Genomic DNA, 25,282 nt, shown 5'->3' with positions numbered 1-25,282 from the left:
TTATGATGTTGAATTTTCATTTTCATTCTGTTCAAGATATTTTCTGATTTACTTTTTAATTTCTTTTACCCATGAATTACTTAAAATTGTTATTTAATTTCCAAATATTTGGGGATTTTAAAGATATCTTTATGTGCGTGGTTTCTAATTCCACTGTGGTCAGAAAATACACTTTTCTTGAAACCTTAAATCCCACAACCATTGTTTATTATAAAGATGAAGCCAGATCCTCATGATGGGTTTATCAGTAGGATTTCTGGTAGTGAGCACCAGGGCCTCCAAGCTTTATAAATTCACAGTCATGGGGATCAGCTAACAGCAGGGTTTAGCTATACTGTGTGAAGATGCCCTTGATCTCCTTCTTATAAAACTTACTCATGTGTTTCTGGTAATAGGCCATTAGGACTTTAGAGAAGAACTGGCATAAATATGGGACATGCGACCACCACCTTCATAGGGACATGGATATCTACACCAGCTAACAGCTGCTTACCCAGAATACTCTGAAACTTTAAGAAATTTATTGAGATTTGTTATAAGGCCCAGGACGTGGTTGACCTTGATAAATTTTCCATTTACCCATGAAAAAGAATGTTCACTCTGCTGTTCTTGGGTAGAATGTAACAGAACAGTGTGGTGATTGTAGGGGGAAGGAGGATGGGTGGAGCTGTGGGTGGGCGGAGGTAGAAGAGGCTATGGGGGAATGAATGTTGATGGACAAAAGAAAAGAAAAGAAAAAGAAAAAATAAATATAAATGTTTTAAAATTTAAAAAGAAAGTTTTCTTATGGAAGCAAAAAAAAAAAAAGAAAATTAGGCCTAATTGGTTGAATCTCTCATTCAAGTCTTCTGTGGCCTTACTGATTTGCTGTCTACTTTTTCTCTTTCTTTTAATTTGATTTATTTACTTTTTAGAAAGCAGGGAAGGGAGGGATAATAAGAAGAAGAGGAACATCAATGTGTGAGAGATACAGCAATTGGTTGCCTCTCACACACTCCAAACTGGGGAACCTGCACCAAAACCAGGCATGCGCCCTGACTAGGAATTGAACCTGTGACCTTTTGGCTTGTAGGTCAGCACTCAATGCACTGAGCCACACCATCCAGGGCTGCTGTCTACATTTTCCTATCAGTAATTGAGAGAGAGGTGTTCAAATCTCTGACTATAATTGTGAATTTTTTCATTTCTATCAGTTTTTAATCATGTCATTTAAAACATTTTTATTAGGAGTGTAACTATTTAGGTTTGTTATGTCCTCTTCATGAAATGACCCTTTAATCATTATAAAATTAATATCCTCCATTCCAATAACATTCCTTGGTTTGAAATTTATTTTGTTATAGCATTGTTCAGATTTTCTGTTTCTTCTTGAATTGATTTTGGTAACATAGTATTTTTCTAAAAATTATTAATTTCATATAAACATTCAAATCTATCAGCAATGTTATATAATATCCTCATATTCTTTTAAAAATATCTGCCTATCTGTTATATGTACTCTTTTACATATGTTTTATTAATGTGTGTCTTTTTCTTGATCAGCTTCAACAGAAGTTTATCAATTTTATTAGCATACCAAAGAACTAATTTTTCTGTTTTTTATCTTCTATGTTGAATATTTCTTCTATTTTATTGATTTCTATTATCTTTTCTCTTTCCACTCACATATTTATTTTATTGTTCTTTGTCTAGCTTCTTTTATCTTTCTAGTATATATATTTTAAAGCTATAAATTCCATTCTGAGAATTGCTTTAGCTGCTTTCATAATTATGGCCATGTAACATTTTCAGTAGTATTAAGTTAATTTTTTTCTAATTAGCATTATAATTTCCTTTTGAATCACAGCTCAATTGCTGGATATTATATATGAAAAATTGTTTGTGGGAATATGAAGCCCATGCATGATAACTGAATTTTGTTCCAGAGAGAATTTGTGTTTTTTTTTATAGGAACCCAGAGGCTCTATAAGACTAGATTAATTTAAACACAGTTCAAACCTTGATCTCAGCCCTTATTTCTTCAAAGACTGTTACATTTCTAGATCACTTTCACCTTGAGAGTATAGCCCTTGGGTGGCTCTTGTCCAGGTCTTGAAATTTGGGTCCTCTCTTTCAGGACTTTTAAGCCAAAAGGAAAGTTCTCATTCTCCAGGATTAATGGCCTAAAAAAAAAATGGCTATTGCACTAGTTACACTTCAACCTTCTTACTTCCCTTTCACTTTTAACCTATTAATTCCTATTTAATCATTCATCAACATTGTTTTTTTACATTTTAATCTGCCTTTTTAGCTGTGTTCAGTTGGGGGGGGGGGTTTAAACCAAATATGTATATTGCTATTCCCCATAACTAGAAGCCTACACAATAAACTTTAACAAAAGAATTCATCTAAGTACACTGCAACTTTATTTTCAGTAAATGTCAACAGTTAAACATTGTTCAATCAAGTCTAGTCATCATAGATCCCAGCTGCTGACATATTCAGTCACCAGTTTCTATGTGTCTTTATATATCCCTCACTTCTGAAGGTTAAACCTTTCTTGGAATAAGTATGCAGATCTATAACTCTTCTTGGGCTTAAAGCTCCTACAAACTTTTAAAAAATTTCAAACAGTATATTTTATCTCCCAAAACAAGAAAATAGACTTTCTATTTTCTTTTCCAAAGAATCAAGGGAAATAATTAAGTTTACCTTTCAGCTGACATTTAGCAGAGCAAGGAGGCAGCAGTTCGTTCTCTACAGAAACACCATAAAACCTCTCCACGGTCTTTTCCAATCATGAAAGAGAAATCTTCCCAACTCAACAGAAAATTTTATTATGTGTCATGAGTTGGTTGTTATAAGAAGCAGCACTATAAATAAACATTATACAGTAAACATTTAAAAATTATTATGCTGTTCAGCCAATGGTTTAAAGTGGTTTCACAAAAAGTAAATAATGATTCTATTTGTTCTGTCTCTAAATGCATATGTTTGAAAGTTAGATATTTAAGGGGGGATTAAAACTAACCTTTTTGCTTTTATGTATGCTTCTAATTTAGCTACAATATGTCTCATTCATTTTACATTTAATTTTTATGCAAAATATAAGTGGATGCACGTGCATATTGATTATATTGTATCTTTGATTTAGGAAGAAATTAAAGTAAACAATCTACTCTCACCTCCAAAGGCATACTCTACCGCTGGATCTTGTTCTTCAGAGGTGATGAGTACCCAGACTAATGTCAAAGAGAACACTGTATGCATACCAAACTATCTGGACCAGGAAATCAAAGTAAGGGGCAAATTATTTAATCCATAATTTGGGCACAGAATGAACAGACAAAAAAAAAATCATATCACGTAGCATCCTTAAAACTCTGTCGTTCCCCTTGACAACTGAATTAATTTAAAACCACTTAGCCTGAAATCTGAGGCCTGATCCTATTTTCATTTGCAGTCTTACTTCTCCCTGGAATCCTGTCACTGTTAAAAAAAAAAAAATACAAATGAGAGAGAGAGAGAGAGAGAGAGAGAGAGAAAATAAAACCAGTGTTTGGTTTAGACATAATGAAAAGCTTGACATTTGCCAAACAATGTTGGCCCTAATTTTCCTAAGTCTGTCTTTATCATCTTCCTAATGCTTGAGAAGCACTTTCTCTGGTTGGGGTTATAAATTGAGTTATATTAATAGTAATATGTCATATCCAACAACTGGATGTTTCCAGCTTCAGTTATTTCTGAGAATGGTATATTATGAATAAATCAATCATCTAATATTTGTTATCTGCCATTCTTTGTTTACCTTCTTTAGATCCTTTTGATAACCTTCACCTTTCCTCACTTTAAGACCCACTACAATGAATTAAAGGTCAAAATACTGTAATGATGACTCTGATAGAATTTTTAAATAAGTATCAGTAGTAGCAATTGCAATAGTAGAGCATATTGTAAGAGTTGTTATTGAATAATCCTGATAAAGAACTATGTTAAAAATAAAGGATAACAGTGTCATTGGGTATAATACTTAATGTTGAAGACAAAATTGGGAAAGAGAATAAAAAGGAAGGACAAGAAGGCAGAATATCTACAGATATGGCTTGTGTTTATACATAATTTCCTAATGATTCTGGCTAAAGGCTTTATATTACAGAGACTCCAGAATCACTGTCCACCTCATTCTCTCCCTGAAGGGTTTTCCTCTGCTGGGAATTCTCTTTAACGCTTTCAGTGGTCACCTTCCTCTCATTATGGTTTCAGTTTAAATACCACTTAGTCAGAAGTACTTTCTTTGACCACTCAATCTAAGGTAGCTACCCAGTCACTCTCCATCCCATTATCCTTTATTTTTTTCATAAATCATGTCATATATGATATATTCATATTTATTTTTTCCAATATTGTCTCTGCCTTCCCACCTCACTCACACTAAAATTTAAGTCTTATGAAATCTCATACATGTCTATCTTGGTTACTGTTTTTATCTTCACAGCATGGATAAGTGCTAGGCACCTAGTAATTATTAAATAAATATTTATTGAGTGTCAAATGCATAAATTCAAAAGTTCTAACAAGATCAAAGTGGAATTGTAGAAAATAAGATAATCACATAAACCCTCGACTCAACTAAATCATAAGCTGAGTGCAGTTTTTTGTAAGGCTGTCTTGCTTCCTAGGACACATCTATTAAGGATGGCCTTGTGAGTATCTATTAAAGAGCCTTTCTCTCAGAAGCATCTTATGTCGTACAGTATTGATTTAACTGGACATCAGTTGATACAAAATCCACTAAAATGTGAACTCTTTGAAGGAGGGTAACTTGTCTACCTGGTTCAGACTGATTCCTCAGCACTCACTACTTTGCTGAAAAAATATTAGCTGACACACACGACATGGCATTTTAGCAAATAATTGTTGACTACTTATTAAAGAAATTAAAGGAGAAGTAAAGCATGAAAACAGGTCATTAAATATTTTTTTGGCTTATGTAAAAGAATTTTAAAAATAGGGCTCATCTTGGTGGTATCCCATTCTTCCATGCATTCTACAAAACATCTGAACTATAATGCAGTTTCCTCCTCTTCAGTCTGATAACTCTGAATGGGTTGCAAAATCAAGACATGTTTGTGCTGGTGTGTGTATGAAAAAGTATGCAGTTTCACAATTACTACTATAAATGAAAACAGACTTCTGTGTCTATTAGGATGTTGTTTTTAGCATTCCTCCTAAAGATCTTTAGTTTATAGAAATATTTGTTGGCCAAAAAGTTTATTCGGTTTTCTGTTTTCTCCAGTAACTTCATTGAACCACATATTCACAGTTTTGTTCCATTGCCTCCTGCTATCTTTCAGACAACTTCATAATTGCATCTTCCACAAACTTTTTATGTTTTTTTGAGCAAAAGACATTGTTCCATGCTTTTTGCAGTCTTCAAGAGAATTGAAATTTTTTCCATTAAGAGAATTTTATAAAGACCAAAATAAATGGAAATCCAAAGGTGCAATGTCTGGTGAATATCATGGATGAATCAGAACTTCCCAGCCAAACTGTAATAGTTTTTGCCTGGTCATCAAAAAACATGTGGTCTTGCGTTATACTGATGGAAGATTATGTGTTTTCTATTGAGTAATTATGGACAATTTTTGTCGAGTGTTGCTTTCAGTTGGTCTAATTGAGAGCAGTACTTTATTGGAATGAATTGTTTGGTTTTCCAGAAAAAGCTCATAATACAGGACTCCTTTCCAACCCTGCCATATACACAGCATCGCCTTCTTTGAATGAAGACTGGCCTTTTGTGTAGTTGGTGGTGGTTCATTTTGATTGCCCCACGATCTCTTCCATTCCACATTATTGTAAAGTATACACGTTTTATTGCCCCTCATGATTTGTTTTAAAAACAGAATGTGTCCATTACGTTTAAGTAGAGAATCGTATGCAGAAATGCAGTCAAGAAGGTTTTTGCTTAACTTCTGTGGAACCAAAACATAAAAAAATAACAAAGCTCGTGCAAATGATTTTTCAATGCTTGATTTGGATATTTTGAATATGTTGGCTATCTTCTGCATGGTATAATGTTGATTATTCTCAGTTAATGTCTCAATTTGATTGTTATCAACTTCAACTGGTATACCCAACTGTGGAGCATCATCCAGCAAGAAATCTCCAGCACAAAACTTTGCAAACCACTTTTGACACATTTAATCAGTCACAGCATCTTCTCCATACAATACACATTTTTTTTGCATTTCAGTTGCGTTTTTACATTTCTTGAAATGATAAAGCATGATATGCTGAAAATGTTGCTTATTTTCTTCCATCTACAATATTAACATGGCTGCATAAAGTCACCAATTTTGATGTTTTAAAAAAATTCATGCTGATATGACAGCTGTCACAATACAATCTAATAAAATTATTTTGAATGAAGTTAAAGACAACTAAGCACTACTAGAGCCATTTTACGGGGAAAAAAATGAACTTGGTTCCTTCATTCACAGAGCTTATGAGAGGGATTGTACAGGTATTATAAAATCAGATAGGAGGAGATTTCTGGAGCTAAGAGAGTCTTTGGAAGAAAGAAACCTAAAGAATGTTTAAGCTATAATTAGAAGATAAAGAGAAGTATAGAACAGGTCATTCCCAGCCAAGAGAACCTCTGCCTAAAGATTAAGAAGTGAGAATACTGTTTATTCAATGAACTAAGAGCAATTATTATGGCTGTTGCAGAGAATACAGGGAGAACATTGCCAGAGATGGGGTTGTGGACTAAGCAGAGAACAGATAATAAAAGTTCTTTATAAGTTATATTGAGGTGTTCAGATTTCATCACAAAGGCTGTGGAAATTCAGTGACTAATTTTAAGCAGTAAGTGATATTGAATTATTTTGTAAGTACAAGAATTACCTGTTCAGAGTTGTACTTTAGGAAAATTACTCTAAATCAATATGCAGAATTAATTTGGGAGGAGGAGGCAAAATTGCAGACAAGGTACTCTGCTTCCAAAATGGTAGATTAAGTTCCAGACTTAGCTACCTACTGAAAACAATCATATAACTGGAAAAATTATATAAAGAAGCTGATTTCAGGCATTGGGCAAAAGACAGTAAAAATATATGACCACTGACCACTGAGGAAAGAAAACAAATAGGATGGTTTCCACATTTCTGTCGGGGGCACACTCCTAATCATGGCACAGAAAAGTGGAGCCCAGACAGCAATAGCTTCACCAGGTAGAGAAAACAAAGTCTAGGTTTTGGGGATGCTGACAGGGCTGGAATTGGCAAATTAAGATTCTGACACAGAGGGATCTGTGAAGAGAATGAGCTCCAAAAATCTGCATAGGGTTCCATGAGTCTTTGGTCTGATATAAGCTGCACATGCAGAGGATGAGATTCTGAGACCTGGCAGAAGGAAGCTAATGGTAAGCAGCACATTGCTTAGAGATGCTGGACTTCTGATCTGCTGGACCGAAGAGACCTTGTTGAACCTACCAGGAATTTAGTTGAGACCCCAGAAAGATCAAACCTTAAAAAAAAGAGTAGGGTACTCTAGCCCTAGAATAGGGGCTACTCTAGACCTACACTCCCAACTCCCAAAATTAAGTTTCAACAGATCAAACTCACCTGCCAATATATTTACCACCTTCTAAAACAAAACTCAAAGAAAAGAAAACAGGAGGCCTTCTACGAGAACATATTCTACTTCCTCTCACTAAAAGGATACTTACATTCTCTCAAAGTTGATCAATGAGTGATCTATGAGTTAAAGAAACTGGGAGTAATGTACAATCACAATATTGATGAAAAGCCATTAGAGCAGAGTGGCCTAGAGGATACCAAAGAGTTTTTTCTATTTTTGCCATGGCCACTGATTTATTGTGAAATTAGGAACAAATTTAACTTGCTGTCTTCGGGATTTGGCATTACTGAGGACATAACAAAGCTCAATGTAAGGCAGTGGATTTTTCCGCCCTTTAATTCTAATTCTATATCTTCAGCATTTAGATCAATGACGGGCACAAATATTTGTTGAATTAAAAGCATTTTAAGAAAAGATTTCAAGCAGAGAGACGAGGAAAAAAAGATGCTGCAGTAGCTCACAGAAGAATTGATGGCGGTTTAGCTGGGTCAAAGCTGTGCTGATAGAGAGAAATGGAGAAATTTGAGGAATATTTAGAAGGAAGTATTTACTGAACCTGTTGTCTGACAGTATATTGTAGAAAAGGGCAAGGGAGTGCCTAGGATGAATCCCAGGTTCTGGATTGAACATACATTCAATATATGCTGGTACTATTCATTGAGACAGGGAAGCCTGGTAGTGCAGTTTTTAGGAAGAGAAAGACAGAAGTTTAGTTTTAGATATTTTGCTTCAAAGTAACTGTAGAATATCTAAGAGGATACACTTGGTAGGCTCATGGTTCATATGACTGAAGTTCAGGAGACAGGTGTGAATTTCAGATATGTCTATGCTCCAACAGCAGACAGAGTTTAGGGTCAAACTGAAAACATCATTACATGTGTTTACTACTTTGCACTTTAATGCTTATTATAGTCCCATTTTATTAGAATCAATTATTCATATATTTATCTCATCATTCACACTTTAGCCCTTAACTTCTGATAAAAATTGTCAAAGGATCCTGGTTGACAAAGGAAATTAGATTATCCCATTGGGCCAATCACTGTTCAGGGAACTGAGGAACAATGATGAATCCAGCTAGATTCACCCACTAGAATGAGGAGAAGTACTGATGGGGGACAGTTCTATGACTGGAAGATCCCCATTAGAACCCCATGGTAAAAAGGGAAAGGATCAATTTCCCAAGAGAAGAAAAAATGAATTATTCTTCTGGATAATGTTGGTATTGAATGGACAAAACAAGGAAAACTATGTCACCTAACCTAAACTATTACTACTTTTACTGGAGAAATTTTTCAAAGATTCCACTGGCTCCCAAACTTAACTCACAATAGATGTAATTGAGCACTGTGTACAGAGTGACATTTGGTAAAATAAGACTGTGGAAAAAGTAAGGGGAACTTTATAAGCCTTGTCCCATTTATTTGCTCACTATGTGACTCTAATATTCCCTGTCAGATTCTGGCAAAGCTCTGTAACATTTTACATACTGATTCTCTGGCAGAAGTTCTGCAGTGGCTGCTTCATGCAAGTTCAAAAGGTGAGATTAATGAGAAGTGTGTTTCTGCCTGGGGTATGAATGGCAGTAGCACAGCCTCCCAAGTTCCAATTCCCCACCAGAATCATCACTAGCTTCCTTTAGATGCTTCTTGGCCTGTTCCATGAAAACACACAGAGCAGCCATCCTCTCCTCAAACCTAGCTGGTCATCAGATTGACTGAGGCCAAACTTCTGAGGTGGGTGGAGCCTGAGCATTTGCATTTCTAGCAAGTTTCCAGGTGATGCTGATAATCATGCTGGTCTGGTGACAACTCTTTGAAAACCATTGCACTAATTAAAGTTAGGACACAGCAATGTGCCAGGAACAGAATAATGTTTTAAATGAGAGCATTTTGGAAATAGTTTCTTAGCCCAGGAATTCAAGACTACTTGGCAGGCAATTGAGAAGTATTTTGGGGTAAAAAGTCTTTAGTTATTCTTTATTTTTGTTCCTTTTTAAGAATATAACAAAAAAATTACACTAGAAATAAGTGCTTATTGTGATGGTGGGGGGTGGTGAAGAACCAGAAAAAAATAAAAAAGAACAACAATAATAAATAAAATTAACAAAGACATCATTTCAGTGAAAAGTGTGCCTTTCTGGTAAGCTTGTAACTATTATTTAACTATCAGTCTGTATTTAATGAGATTATATTGTACTTATTTTTTTTTTTTTTTACTGATTTTTGAGGAAGAGAGAAAAAGAGAGAGACAGAGAGATCAATTTGTTGTTCCACTTATCTGTGCATTCATTGGTGGATTCTTGCAAGTGCCCTGACCAAGGATCAAACTGCAACCCTGGCATATCAGGACAATGCTCTAACCAACTGAGCTACCTGTCCAGGGCTGTAATTTTTTATAAGTTGACTTTTTTTCTTTTCTTTTTTCATTTGGCAGTGGGCTTTAAGGCTGAGTTTCGAGCTCAGCATTTGAAAACTATGCCACTGCCATTCATAGACAAGTACCTCAATGAGTCAATTACTCTGGGCACTCCACAATATCACAGGTCAATAGAAGCTGGGTTGTTATGAAGCAACTTTTTTGCAGAAACCTTGGCTCACACATAAGTGTCTACCCAGAGAACAGGTTGCCAGCCTTTTAAACTGGAGTGCTGGATTATAAAAAAACCAAAAACTAAATCAGTATTTCTAGACCATGATAATTACAACCTTCATGCCCCTTCCACCCCTTTTATTAAATCAGAAAAAGAGTGGGTCTCGGCTTTGATTCATGCTGAGCTGGCTGAGATAAACTTGTTGGCTCGTCCTCACCCTCGAAGAAAGAACATCTCCACAGGACCAGCAGCAGTGACTGGGAAGACAACCAAAGTTAAAGCACCCTCAGATTCACCCATGAGCTCAAAAGTGCTGACCAGGTCTCGAGAAGGACATCAGCCGACCAGGTAATTAGACACAATGGCCACCCAGAGGGCACATGGTTCATAAAGACTTGAATTCTCTTTTCATTATCTTTCAAAACACTAAACATGCTGAAGTCTTAGTTCCTCTTTATTCAGTAAATGACAGAGACATGTATTTGGTTTTTATTTTTTTCATTTTAATAAATGTACTGAGAATCATTCTAAATTCTATTTTTTCAGATCATTTTTGCAGGGGCTATGTCTTCCTTACCCAATAATCTTTCTTTCTGAGGAAACTTTTCTTCCCAGTAAGTGCCAGGCAAGAGTAGCCACCAAGAAATCTAAGAAAATATAGTGCATTTTTTTTAGTTTACCTAAAAATAACAGCTCTAAAGGAAATTCAAATTTCATTGTTATTGTATACTTTGTTAAATGTGTATCATAGAGGTATCACTTATTTGTACAGAACAATGTAAGATTAACATAAATTGTTTCAGTTAATTATCTTTGACATACTCCTGGGGGTTGTCAGAGGGAAAAATAACCATTAGGAAAATAACCACCTTGTAATTTCAATGACAGAAAATGCGTATTTATGTATAACATCAAAGTGAAAGAATGTGGTAAGATGTTATTTAAACTAAGAGAGAAAATCTTGTTGCTTTAAAATTAAAAGTTGAGGAATGCTTAAATTCAGAAACAATAATATTCAAAACATAATAGATCACTTTAATAAGCATTAATACAGAGGAGAATTTTGTAACATTGCACCTTGTCTCCACCTTAAAGTTTACATAAAACTAGAAACTGGGAGATAGTGTCAGGCCCTCTACCTTAGTAAGTATGATATATTGTTTAATTTAGTTAAAATCAGAAGAATATTTCATTGGAAAAAACATTTAATACTGTCTACTTTGGGAAACAAAGGATCGTAAGAGCATATTTAAGACACATACATACTTAGCTTATATGATAATAATGCAGTCTATAGAAAATACTTGTTTGTATCTGTGAATTTCATTTTCTCTTTCTTCAATTGATTTAGAGTGTCAAGTCAAGGATCTGAGGAAAATAAGGAAGTACCAAAAGGTTAAGTACAGTTTGTGATAATTACTGATTTGTTATAAGGAAACCAGTGAATATCTAACTAGTTAGGGGCACAGATATTAAGGAGCCAGTGTTTTAAATGCAGTAAAATACAATAGAGATTTCCAGCTAGTCTAAGGGGAAGCATGTGCTGAATCTCTCACAGAGATATATGATACAAATTCAACTTTGTATTGAAAGTAAAGGCATTCAGGGACAGGCATTCTTTGAGAAGCAAGACAAGAGGACACAGGGAAGTACAGGTTCGGTCATGCCAGTCTAATGATAGGAGAAGTCTTGCATTGGCTTAACAAAGAGACAATGATCTCAGAGTTTTGGTTCTTCACAGCTTAACTGTCATTGAGCCAAATGATTTTCCCTAGATACAAAGTCAACCAGAGAAAACAGTAAAATGGCAGTCAGTCAGCAGATGCCCCATGAGACAGCTGAAATTCAAAGTTTTGTGTCCCTACCAGAAACCAAGCCTGAACCCGAGCCTAAGACTTAGGCCAAGAAGAATCAAGAATTGTAGAAAAGTTCTGTTGATCCAGAATAGCCCAACCAAAATATCCCTGTGGGATTTGGTAGCTCCTAACCTTAAAACAAGCACAGCAGCAATGTCTATAGAGCAATGGCTATGAAGTATATCTACAACCACAAATAAAAGTCTATCTTATTATTTCTACAAGTTCCCCTTATACTAGGAATGATAGAGTAATCAGTTAAGAGTTCCTGGAAGTCACTCTAGACCCCGGCAGGCGCTCTGAAGGTAACTAACCCCAAAGGGCCTCTATTTGCTAATAGGCAATACTAAATGTAATTTAGAAATTAGAAAATACCCCCTTATTCTGACACTCCAAGGACTGTGTATTGTATCGTCTTCTACCCAACTCTTCACCCTAGTTATATAAAATCCCGACAGTGATGTTTCTACTACTCAACTTTATGCCTTCCTTTTAGCCCCAAATCTATCTACCGTGTCTAGATATTTAACACTTTTTGTATAAGAATCCCCAAATCATACCACTTTGTCTCCAGTTTTTCATATTTAGCACCTCCCCAAATCCTTACCCCTCCTTGGATGTGACCATGTAGGCCTTGGGAAGGTCTCATGAGTACAAATAACTCATTTTAACCTGCTTGTTTATTTATTCTTTTTGTCTATCAGGACCATAGAGCCTTCTCCTTTCTCCCACTGATCCCCATTGTGTCCATCACCAACCCTAATTCATTTCTACCAAAATAATGTTTAAGAGTAAAGAACATATCTACATGTTATAGAACAAGTAACTCCTTAAATACGAGCAGAGCCTAATTCATTCCTACCAAAATAATGTTTGATTCTAAGAGTAAAGAACATATCTGCATGTTACAGAACAAATTACTCAGTAAAGATGAGCAGATAATAGGAAAGATTAGATTATTTTATGAATTTTGGGTGTATTTGGTTCACCTAAACTTTGTATCATTTTTTATCATTTTCTACTAAAACATAGCAAAAGCTATGTTTGATGTCTAAATTATAGTCTTATTTAGATTTTTATTTTTATTTCAGAGGCTGAGCACAAGCCTCCATTGGTTATAAGAAGAAACAAGATGACCATACCTGTTGCAGAATATTTCAGCAAACCAAAGTCTCCTCCCAGGCCTAAAACTCAGCAGAGTGCATCAACAAAACCAATGTCAGCAAGGTGTCTCCAAGGATACAATCTCTCTCCCCAAGGAACATTTTCTCCTTTAACTTACCAAAAGTAGAAATTCTAGGCTGGGCTAATTCTTTCACAAACATCAGCTTCATGTTGTTACAGCATCAAATATTTTTTAAATATTTTGGTAACAAGGAATCAATGGCTCCTCTATCTGGCCACATATGTAAATCTCAAAGCACGTGCATATAATGCTACTAAACAAATATTATTGGAGACATGATTTCTATTTCTAATATTAACACCATATGTAAAAAATGTTTATTTATATACTACACTTTTAATCTTGCATTATTAGTATTATTACATAAGTATAGGACCCTGATACTAGAAAAAAGTCATCAATATCAGAATTAAGCAGGTTCTAATTCAACACCTGCTCATAACTCTGAGAATGTTAACATATGAGCCTATTTTCACAATCTATATAGGTGTCACAATATTGTTGGGATATTATGAAAAAGTGCTCACTTCCCTCCAAAGGAAAGCTATAAAAATTATCCCTAACTTATGAGCCAGAAAGGAACTAGTTTCCACTCATTATTGTGAATGGTATTAACAAATTTCCTAATATTGAACATGTTGTATTTTAAAAATAAACCATTCTTGGGCCATGGTTACTATCCATTCAGTGTACTTCTGTATTCTATCTCCCAATTATCCAATTTTTATTTAGAATGTTTGCTTGATATTCAAGAGATACTATAAATTATGTGTTTGTGTGTACATGCAGGTGCAATTTTAATAATTCACATCATACTTACTGTGTTAGAAATCACTCAACACTTTAGATATAGTAACATTTAATTTTCAAAGTAAATATTTGAGGTTGCTACTATTGTTATTGTTTTTTTAAAAATAAAACTGAGAAGCAGAGAGCTCTACTAATTGTGGAGGGATATACAGTTGAAACAAATGTCATTTTTCAAATACAACAGAAGTTTGTATCTCAGCCAAGAGTCCAAAGTGTATGTTTTTAGTCAGCAGATGACTTTGCTTTATTGCCTGATTCAGAGGCCTGAGATCCTTCCATCTTTTGGCTCAACCATCACCTAGGGTTTCACTGTCAACTGCATCCTGCTGTCAAAAGAGGAAAAAGAGAGTGAAGGAAAAGTATTAATTTACTCTAGCTGCTGTAATAAATTACCAGAAACTTAACAGCTTAAACAAACACAAATTTTATCTCTTACAATTATGAAGACAGAGTTCCAAAATGGGTCTCAATGGGCTAAAATCAAAGGGTTGTCAGGGCTACATTCTTTCTGGAAGCTTTAAGGGAGAATATGTTTTGTTTGATTTTTCCAACTTCCAGAGGTAACCCATACTCCATGGCTCATGGTTCCTGTCTACTTTTAGTGCAAGCATTGGCTGGTTGCATCTTTCTTACAACACATTACTTTGAGACTGACTCTTCTGCTACCCTCTTCCTGTAATTACATTGGGCCTGGATGTTATCTAGGTTATCCAATATAATGCTATCTTAAAGTCAAATGATTAACAATTTAATCCCCCATTACTATGTAATATCACAGGCCCCAGGGATTAGAACCTTGGGGCGGGGGCGTCATTATTCTGCCTCCTACAACACGAGCACATACGCTTAAAGTCTTGGCTTTGAAATGGTACACATCACTTCTAATCATATTCTATGATTAAGCAATAGTCCAGCTGAAAGGGCTGATAAAATTCTTAAGTAGCAATCATATTCCAGTACTATATTCTATGAAAAGGGAAATTGAATTTGGTAAAATCTTACCAAAAGTTCTCTCTCCCACACAAACGTTTAATGAGTGGTTCAAAATGTGGCTGGGATATATATGCTTAACCACTAGACACTACTGAAGCACATCAGGACCACTTATGAAATTAATATCAAAGCTTTCTCTCTCTATCTATATTTTTCCTGTTATGGAGAGGTTGTAATAGCATTGCAGATTCCCTTTCCTTTGAAACTTGGTAATATCCACCTGTCAGATCACGTAGCCTTGGACAATTTTATTTCTATGACAACTGGCATGTTTAAATTTTATCTTATTATTTTTTTTTTATTTTTTCAAATATATTTGTCTCTGCTTACCCCCCCACTTTCCCTTGCCTCTTCCCTCCCTCCCCCAACTCTTCCCCTTTGGTTTTGTCCATGAGTCCTTGCTATATGTTCCTTGACTTTCCCCTTCCCTTCCTATTCCTCTGCTCCCTCCTTCCATCTTGTCTCTGTTGGTTTCTTTTCCTTTCAGTGTTGCTGGTCTTATTTTCCTTGCATCTTTGTATTGTTGGTTAGGTTCCACTTATAGGTGAGATCATATGGTATTTGTCTTTTGCCCCCGTTTATTCCACTTAGCATAATGCTCTCGAGTTCCATCCATGCTGTTGCGAAGTTTAGTAGTTCTTTTTTTCTTTCTGCTTCATAGTATTCCATTGTGTAAATGTACCATAGTTTTTTGATCCAATCATCTACTGATGGGCATTTAGGTTGCTTCCAACACTTGGCTATTGTAAATTGTGCTGCTATGAACATTGGGGTGCATAGGTTCTTTTGAATTGGCATTTTGGGATTCTTAGGGTATAGTCCCAGCAGGGGAATCACTGGATCAAAAGGCAGTTCCATTTTCAACTTTTTGAGGAAATTCCACTCTGCTTTCCACAGTGGCTGCACCAGTCTGCATTCCCAACAGTGTACTAGGGTTCCCTTTTCTCCACAGCCTCGCCAGCACCTGTTGTTTCTTGATCTGTATAGGATGGCCATTCTGACCAGTGTGAGGTGGTACCTCATGGTAGTTTTGATCTGCATTTCTCTGATGGCTAGTGATGCTGAGCATCCTTTCAAATGTCTCTGGACCCTCTGTATCTCTTCCTTGGAAAAGTGTCTGCCCAGTCCTTTGCCCATTTTTTGATTGGATTGTTTGTCTTGTTGGAGTGGAGTCGAGTGAGTTCTTTATATATCTTGGAGATCAAACCTCTATCTGATGTATCATTAGCGAATATATTTTCTCATAGGGTTGGCTCCCTTTTCATTATGCTAATGTTTTCTTTTGCTGTGCCGAAGCTTCTTATTTTGATGAGGTCCCACTTGTTTATTCTTTCCTTTATGTCCCTTGCTTTAGGAGACATATCGGTGGCAAAATTGCTGCGTGGGATATCTGAGAGTTTCCTGCCAATGTTCTCCTCTAGGACTTTGATGGTGTTGCGACTTATAGTTAAGTCTTTTATCCATCTTGAGTTTATTTTTGTGTATGGTGTCAGCTGATGATCCAATTTGTTTTTTGCATGTAGCCGTCCAGCTCTCCCAACACCATTTGTTGAAGAAGCTATTATTGCTCCATTTTATGCTTCTGCCCCCTTTGTCAAATATTAGATGCCCATAGAGACCTGGGCTTATTTCTGGGCTTTCTATTCTGTTCCACTGGTCTATGGGTCTGTTCTTGTGCCAGTACCAGATTGTTTTGAGTATAGTGGCTTTGTAGTAGAGTTTGAGGTCTGGTATTGTGATCCCTCCTACTTTGTTTTTCTTTCTCAAAATTGCTGCGGTGATTCGGGGTCGTTTATGGTTCCATATAAATTTTTGAAATATCTGTTCTATTTCTGTGAAATACATCATTGGTATCTTAATAGGGATTGTGTTGAATCTATAAATTGCTTTGGGTAGTATGGACATTTTGATGATATTAATTCTTCCAATCCATGAGCATGGTATATGCTCCCATTTATTTGTGTCTTCCTTAATTTCTTGTTTCAATGTTGTATAGTTTTCTGCATACAGGTCTTTTCCCTCCTTGGTTAAATTTATTCCTTGGTACTTTATTTTTCTTGTTGCTATATCGAATGATTTTTTTTTTTTCTGATTTCTTCTTCTTCTATTTAATTGCAGGTGTACAAAAATACCTTTGACTTCTGAATATTGACTTTCTAGTCTTCTGTTTTGCCAAATTCACTTATTAGGTTGAGTTTTTTGGTAGAGTCTACAGGGTTCTCTATGTACACTATCATGTCATCTGCAAACAATGATAGTTTTACTTCCTCCTTTCCTATTTGGGTGCCTTTTATTTCTTTTTCTTGTCTGACTGCTATGGCTAGGACTTCCAATACCATGTTGAAAGGAAGTGGTGAAAGTGGACATCCTTGTCGTCTTCCCGATCTTAGTGGGTAAGCTTTTAGTTTTTGCCCGTTGAGTATGATGTTGGCTGTAGGTTTTTAATGTATGGCCTTTATTATGTTGAGGAATGCCCCATTTCTTCCCATTTTGCTGAGTGTTTTGATTATAAATGGGTGCTGTACTTTATTGAATGCTTTTTCTGCATCTATCGAGATGATCATGTGGTTTTTGTCTTTTCTTTTATTTATGTGATGTATTATGTTTGTTGACTTGCGTATATTGAACCATCCCTGCATCTCTGGGATGAATCCCACTTGGTCGTAGTGGATAATCTTTTTAATGTATTGCTGGATGAGGCTTGCCAATATTTTGTTGAGGATTTTAGCATCTATGTTCTTCAGCGTAATTGGTCTGTAGTTCTCTTTCTTTTTAGGGTCTTTATCTGATTTTCGGATCAGGGTGATGCTGGCCTCATAGAAAGAGTCTGAGAGTCTTCCCTCCTCTTGGATTTTTTGGAATAGTCTGAGAAGGACAGGGGTTAGCTCTTCCTTAAATGTTTTGTAAAATTCTCCTGTAAAACCGCCGGGCTCTGGGCTTTTGTGTGTCGGGAGTTTCTTGATTACTGCTTCAATTTCCCCAGCTGTTATCGGTCTGTTCAAGCTTTGTTTTTTCCTCCTTCAGTGTTGGAAGATTATACTTTTCTAAAACTTTGTCCATTTCATGAAGATTTTCAAATTTCTTGGCATATAATTGTTCATAGTAGTTTCTGACAATCCTTTGTATTTCTGTGATATCAGTTGTTATTTCTACTCTTTAATTTCTGATATTATTTGGGTCCTCTCCTTTTCTGTCTTGATGAGTCTGCTTAAAGGTTTGTCGATTTTGTTTATCTTTTCAAAGAACCAGCTTCTGGATTGGTTGATCCTTTGACTTGTTCATTTCGTCTCAATGTCATTCAGTTCTGCTCTAATCTCGACTATTTCCTTCCTTCTACTTGCTCTGGGATTTATTTGTTGTTGTTTCTCTAGTGCTTGAAGTTGTAGTGTTAGGTCTTTTATTTGAAATGTTTCTATCACTTTTAGGTAAGGCTGTATTGCTATGAACTTCCCTCTCAGGACTGCCTTTGCTGTGTCCCATAGGTTTTGGACTGTTGTCTGTTCATTTTCATTTGTTTCCAGAAATTTTTTGATTTCTTCTCTTATCTCATTATTGACCCATTCATTGTTTAATAGTGTACTGTTCAGTCTCCATGAGTTTGCAAGTTTTTGAAGTTTCTCTTTGAGGTTGATTTCCAGTTTCAAGCCCTTGTGGTCCGAGGAAAAGTTTGGTATTATTTCAATTTTCCTGAATTTGCTGATGCTTGCTTTGTGTCCTATCATGTGGTCTGTCTTTAAAAAACTTCCATGCACATTTGAAAAGAATGTGTATTTTTCTTCTTTGGGATGTAAGGTTTTATATATGTCAGTTAAGTCTATTTGATTCAGTGCATCATTCAGCTCTGCAATATCCTTATTGATATTTTGTTTGGAAGATCTGTCCATTTTTGACAGTGGGGTGTTGAAATCCCCTACTATCAGTGTGTTGCTGTTTATATCTTTTTTGAAGTCATCCAAAATTTTCCTTATTTACTTGGGTCCTCCTATCTTAGGTGCATATATCTTTACAATGTTTATGCCTTTTGGAGGATTCTTCCGTTAAGTATTATAAAGTGCCCCTCTGGGTCTCTGTTTATGGCCTTTGTTTTGAAATCTATTTTGTCTGATGTAAGTATTGCAACTTCTGCTTTCTTCTCTGGCCCATTTGCTTGGAATATTTTATTCCATCCGTTTACTTTCAATCTGTGTAGGTCTTTTGTTCTGAGGTGGGTCTCTTGTAGGCAGTATTGTGTGGGTCATGTTTTCTTATCCATTCAGCTATCTTGTGTCTTTTGATTAGGGCATTTAGTCCATTTACATTGAGAGTTATTACTGATAGAAACTTATTCATTTTTTCTCTTTGTACCTGCATTTTTCTCTTTCTCACTCTTTTCCTTCATCTTCTTAAACCAGTCCCTTTAGCGTATCTTGGAGTGCTGGTTTGGTAAAGATGTATTCTTTTAGCCTTCTTTTGTCTGGGAAAGTTCTTATTTCCCCTTCTATTTTAATTGAGAACCTTGCTGGGTAGAGCAGCCTAGGATGTAGGCCCTTGCTTTTCATGACTTGGAATATTTGTTGCCATTCCCTTCTGTCTTGTAGTGTTTCTGTTGAGAAGTCAGCTGCTAGGCATATCGGGTGCCCCCTTGTATGTTACTTTCTCCTTCTCCTTTGCTGCCTTGAGTATTCTTTGTCTTTGATAGTTGCCATTTTAATGATATGTCTTGGAGTGGACCTCCTTTGGTCCGTCTTGAGTGGAGCCCTCTGTGCTTCCTGGATCCATGAGACCTTTTCTCTTCTCTAATTGGGGAAATTTTCCATCATTACTTTTTAAAGAGGTTCTCTATCCCTTGCTCCTCCTCTTCTCCTTCTGGTATCCCTATTATGTGGGTATTATTGTGTTTCAGGTTGTCCTGCATTTCCCTAAATGCCTCTTCATTCTTTTTGAGTCTTTTTTCCATTTCTTGTTCTTTCTGGGAGCTTTTTTCTGTTTAAATTTTATGTATTTTGAAGGATCAATTTCAGAGATATTTATTTTCTTAGAACGTTATTTCATCTAGATTTACAAATTTTCACAGAAATGAGACAGATCTGTCCCATAATTCTTATATTCCTTGCTATGTTTATACTGTAACCTCATTTTTATGTATTTGTAACTTTTTCATTCATTTGGGTAATGGCTTTTTACATTTTACTACCACCATGTAAAACAGACCTGAGATTTAGTGCTATGTTCTATATTCTTATTTTTTATTTCACTATTTCCTTTATTCTATTTTCATTTCTTTAGATTAACTATTGTGATTATGTCTTCAGTTGAATATTATTAATATAGTTACAGTCAGTCACTCTCATTTATTAACGTAACTTTTTAAAATCCTCAACCAAGGATATATGTTCATTGATTTCAGAGAGAGAGATGGGGAGGGACTGGGGTGGGGGGGGGAGGGGGAGAGAGAGAGAGAGAGAGAAACTCTCTCAATCTGTTGCCTCCTGTATGTTCCCCAACTGGGGATTGAGCTTGCAACCTAGTTATGTGCCCTGACTGGGAATGAAACCCACAAACTTTTGATGTACTGGACAATGCTCCAATCAGCTGAGCCACCTGGCCAGGGCATAGCTTAAGTTTTTAAGGTGTTATTTGTCCCTGGATGCAAAGATGGGTCAAAATATAAAAATCAATGTAACACACCATATCAACAAAATGAAAGATAAAAATCACACTATCATCTCAATCACTGCAGAAAAAGCATGTGACAAAATTCAACATCCTCTCATGATAAAAAATATTCAATAAAATAGGAATAAAACACCACCAATATAATAAAATCCATACATGAAAAACCCACAGCTTACACTGTATTCAACAAGGGAAAGGCTGAAAGCTTGTCCTCTAAGATCTGGAAGAAGGCAAAGACACTCTCACCACTTCTATTCAACATGGTACTGGAGGTTCTAGAGGTTCTAGCTAGAGCAATTGCACAAAAACAAAACAGAACAAAAACAATTTAGAGAAGAAAGGGAAGAAAATATTAAAGTGTACATACGACCCAAAGAGATCTACAGATTAGTGCAATCCCTATCAAAATCCCAATGACATTTCTTGCAGAACTAGAAAAGCCATACTAAAATGCATATAGAATCTCTAGGGATGACGAAGGAAGAAGAAAAAAGAAGGAAAAGGAGGGGGAGGGGAGGGGAGAAAGGAGGAGGGAAGAGGGAGGAGGAAGAAAAGAAGGGAGGAGGAGGAAGGGGAGGGGGAGATAAAGGGGGGATTAATGGTGATGGATGAAAACTTAAAGTGGTAAACACACAATACAATATATAGTATTGTAGAATTGCACACCTGAAACCTACATAATTTTATTAACCAGTCACCCCAATAACTTCAATTAAAAGGAAACCTTTGAGGAAAAAAATGTTGGAAGCTTCAGATTTCCTGATTTCAAAACATACTACAAAGCAACAGCAATTAACATAGTGTGGTACTGGCATATAGACCTATAAATCAATGGAACAGAATAGAGATGCCAGAAATAAACCATTGCAAAAAGGGGCAAATGATTTTCAACATTGGGTACCATGACTATACAATGGGGAAAGAACCCTCTTTTTCAACAAATGGTATTGGGAAAACTGGATTCCATTTGCAAAAGAATAAAGTTATCTTACACTATACACAAAATGCACTCAAACTTGATTAGAGACCTAAATGTAAAACCTAAAACTATTAAATTCCTAGAGGAAAACACAGGAAGAAAACTTTAGGACTTTGGATTGTGCAGTGATTAGCTTTGACACCAAAACAAAGGCAACAAAATAAAACATAAATGAGACTCTATTAAACTTTAAAAGTTCCTGTCATACACACACACACAGACACACACACACACACACACACACAAAATCAATCAATATAGTGAAAGGGCAGACTATGGAATGGTAGAAAGTTTGCAAATCATACATTTTATAAAGGGTTAATATCTGAAATAACTAAGGAACTTCCACAACTCAATGACAGAAAACTCAATTAAAAAATAGGCACACAACTTGAACACACACACTTCTCCAAAGGAGATATACAAATAGCCAAGGAGCACATGAAAAGATGCTCAACATACTAGTCACTAGGGAAATGCAATTAAAACTACAATGATATATCATTTCACACCCATCAGGATGGCCACTATGAAAAGAACAGAAAGGAATTGTTGGCAAGGATGTGCAGTTGGAATTCTGCATTTTTGGTGGGAAGGTAAAATAGTTCAGCCATTAAGAAAAACAGTATAGTGTTTTCTCAAAAAAATTTAAAAACAGAATTACTATATGATCCAGCAGTCCACTTCTGAGTATATATCCAAAGGAACTGAAAGTAGGATCTCAAAGAGACAGCTACACACCAGTGTCCACTGCAGCATTGTGCAATATAGACAAGATGTTGAAGCATTCCAAATGCCCAGAGACAGATGAATGAATAAGGAAAATGTGGTGCATCATACATACAATGAAATATCGTGCAGCCTTAAAATAGAAGGAAATCCCATCACATGCTATAACATGGATGAACCTTGAGGATAATATGCTAAGTAAGCTAGTCAGAAAAGGACAAATACTGCATGCTTCCACCATATGAAATACCTAAAGTAGTCAAAATCACGGAGAGACAGAAGTAGAAAGGTATTTACCAAAGGCTAGTGGAAGATGGAAGGGGAAGGGGGAATTAGCGTTTGGTGGGTATTGAGTTTCAGTGCTGCGTGATGAGTAAGTTCTTCAGATACGTTGTACAACGTGAACATACTTAATACTACTGCACTGTACACTTAGTACGATTAAGGTGAGAAATTTAATGTTATGTTTTTACCATAATTTTAAAAAACACAAATGGAAATATGCATGACTTGAACAGCACAATTAACAAGATTCATACTATAATGATTCCCTCATTTTTAATTCTCCACGAAAGAGTCTGTGTTAAATTTTTGTTTTTTGTTTGTTTTTTTTTTTGCTTTTGGTATGTCTTACAGATATGCCCATAAGACATTTGGTCCTAGATTTTAAAATACTAAATCAATTTACTTAGAGTTATAAAACTCTGTGGTTGTAAATTTTTTGGAGTTATTTTTGGTAATTTTTATTTTAATAGCCATTTCAAGTAACTTTCAAATGTATTGATATAGTGTTTTATAATATCCATTTGTTTCCAATTCAATAGTCATTATTCATTTCTGTATTATGTGCCCCCTCTCTCTCCCTTCTTTACTTGTTGAATTTTGCCAGAGGTTAATCTTAGTTTTTCCAAAGAGTCCATTTTTGCCTTCATCCTCTTATTGCATGTTTGTATTTTAATTTTTGCTATTGTATTTCCCTCCTTCAACTTTGAATATATTGCTCTTGTTAAACGCACAACTCAATAATGCTAGTCTTTTTTTTCCTACCTTAAGCAATATAGGCTATAAAATTTCCTCTAAATGTTTCAGCTATATTCCACAAGTTTTAAGTTTTGTTAAATTTACTAGTTTTCTAATTTTCATTTTTTTGTAACCCATAAATTGTTTAGTAGTTTTTTATATGCCTTCTTGAACATTACAAAATTCCCTTCTTTTCTGTTTGTAATGTGTTGAACCTTATCCAACATGAAAACTGTGACTTTTTTTTATCCCAATATGCCTTTCTGTATTTTTAACATTGCTGAGTAATTTTATTGCTTTGTATTAGCATTGTTTTTATTGCTTTAAAAAATGCTTCACTAAATGATCTGTGATTTCCATATTTTATTTAATGAGTATTCACTCTGGTAATTAAGAAAGTTTGCATTTTAAAAACCTTATCTAAGCCTGGGTTCCTCAAAAAGCAGAGCCTGAAACAAAGCATATTACAACTTTTCAGTTGGCACTGTAAAAAAGGAAGAGAGAGTAGCAAGGGAAATCAGGCTAGGACTGAAGGAATGCCAATATAAGACAGTATTATCAAGTTAGCTGCTAGGTTTCAAACTAATCGATTACTCAATCCAAAGAGAGGACAAATGGGGTAATATTTCCATTTTACTAATGAGGACACCGAGACACACAAAGGTTAAATAAGTTGCCCAAAGTTACATGACTAACAAGTGGCAGTCCTGAGATTTAGGGCGACTCTTTCCACCAACAGCATTATCTTTTGATTCTATCATTGATTCCTTTCTTCACCTTTCTTAAGTGCCTACTCTGTGTGTCTGGCAAGATGGCAGGAAAACAGATAAACATCTCTATGCTAACCGAGATCATTTTAATGAGCACTATAGGCCACTGCTGTCATTAATTGTAATCCCTGGCATTCTTTTTTCTTTTCTACAATTGCTGTCTGTACATGTTCTCACTCTATGGACAATTCTCTTGACATTATATATATATATATATATATATATATATATACACATATATTCTATAATTTTTATATATAATCTCAGTGACCCTTACAGCTTGACTTTGGACTCTTAGCCCCCAGAGTTGTAAGAGAATAAATTTCAAATTTCTGTTGCTTTTAAGCCACCCAATTTGTGGTTATTTGTTATGGTAGTTCTAAGAAACTAATATAAGACTTTTATAGTTATTGAAAATTAAACTACATAGTGCCTGTAATGATTTTCTCCCACCTTTCAAAATTAAACTGTGCCTATTCCCTATGAAATAATTTAAATGAAAGGTATAATTAAACCTTATTTACTTAGAAAAATCTGAACCTTTGAAAAATCCAACTTAAGACATAAGCTTTGTTCTTCTAGAATTGTAGGGGCTTTTTGTTTATGTAGCTTGCTCACAAACCTTACTACAAATAGATAACTATAATAGGTTACCAAGAATAAAGCAAAAGAGATAAAGAACATCAATACTAAAGCGAGTAAGTTTTCTACTAAATGTGTATGTAGTTTGTATAAATATATAATTTGTGTAATTTGTAAATGTGTATAAGATGCCAATGAGTAACAAGAAACTTCATTTTATCCACTCAGTGAATGTTTCTGAAATCTTACTATTGTTGTGACAAAAGACAAGTATATACTTTAAACATAACTGCTCTACAGTTATGGGTAAGAAACTGAAACATCTCATTTAGCCCCATATTACCTTACCAATGTCCTTATACAAATATTTATAGATTTTATACTTTTTGAAATTCAAATTCCTTAGTAGTGTTGAAGACGACCATTCACACAAATAATACACATAAACAACAACTCAATCCTGTGTATCATTAAGAATCATACATGATG

At 35.3% G+C, this 25,282-nt stretch overlaps 1 protein-coding gene across 1 annotated transcript in view; it reads left to right on the top strand.

Moving 5' to 3' along the window:
• Positions 1 to 13,360, top strand: part of CUNH4orf17 (chromosome unknown C4orf17 homolog) — a 28,489-nt gene extending 15,129 nt beyond the window's left edge. Inside the window, exons 4-8 of the mRNA XM_054591540.1 lie at positions 3,134 to 3,277; positions 9,079 to 9,160; positions 10,363 to 10,561; positions 11,565 to 11,608; positions 13,161 to 13,360. Of these exons, the coding sequence (XP_054447515.1) occupies positions 3,134 to 3,277; positions 9,079 to 9,160; positions 10,363 to 10,561; positions 11,565 to 11,608; positions 13,161 to 13,360 (669 nt within the window). The remainder of the gene's footprint in view (positions 1 to 3,133; positions 3,278 to 9,078; positions 9,161 to 10,362; positions 10,562 to 11,564; positions 11,609 to 13,160) is intronic.
• Positions 13,361 to 25,282: the final 11,922 nt, after the last annotated feature.

Source organism: Pteronotus mesoamericanus, unplaced genomic scaffold (assembly GCF_021234165.1).
Source record: "Pteronotus mesoamericanus isolate MK-2021 breed Mesoamerican mustached bat unplaced genomic scaffold, CSHL_Meso_final scaffold_232, whole genome shotgun sequence".
Lineage (NCBI taxonomy): Eukaryota > Metazoa > Chordata > Mammalia > Chiroptera > Mormoopidae > Pteronotus > Pteronotus mesoamericanus.
Note: the sequence above shows the minus strand (reverse complement) of the source record. Positions and strands in the feature narration are given on the sequence as shown.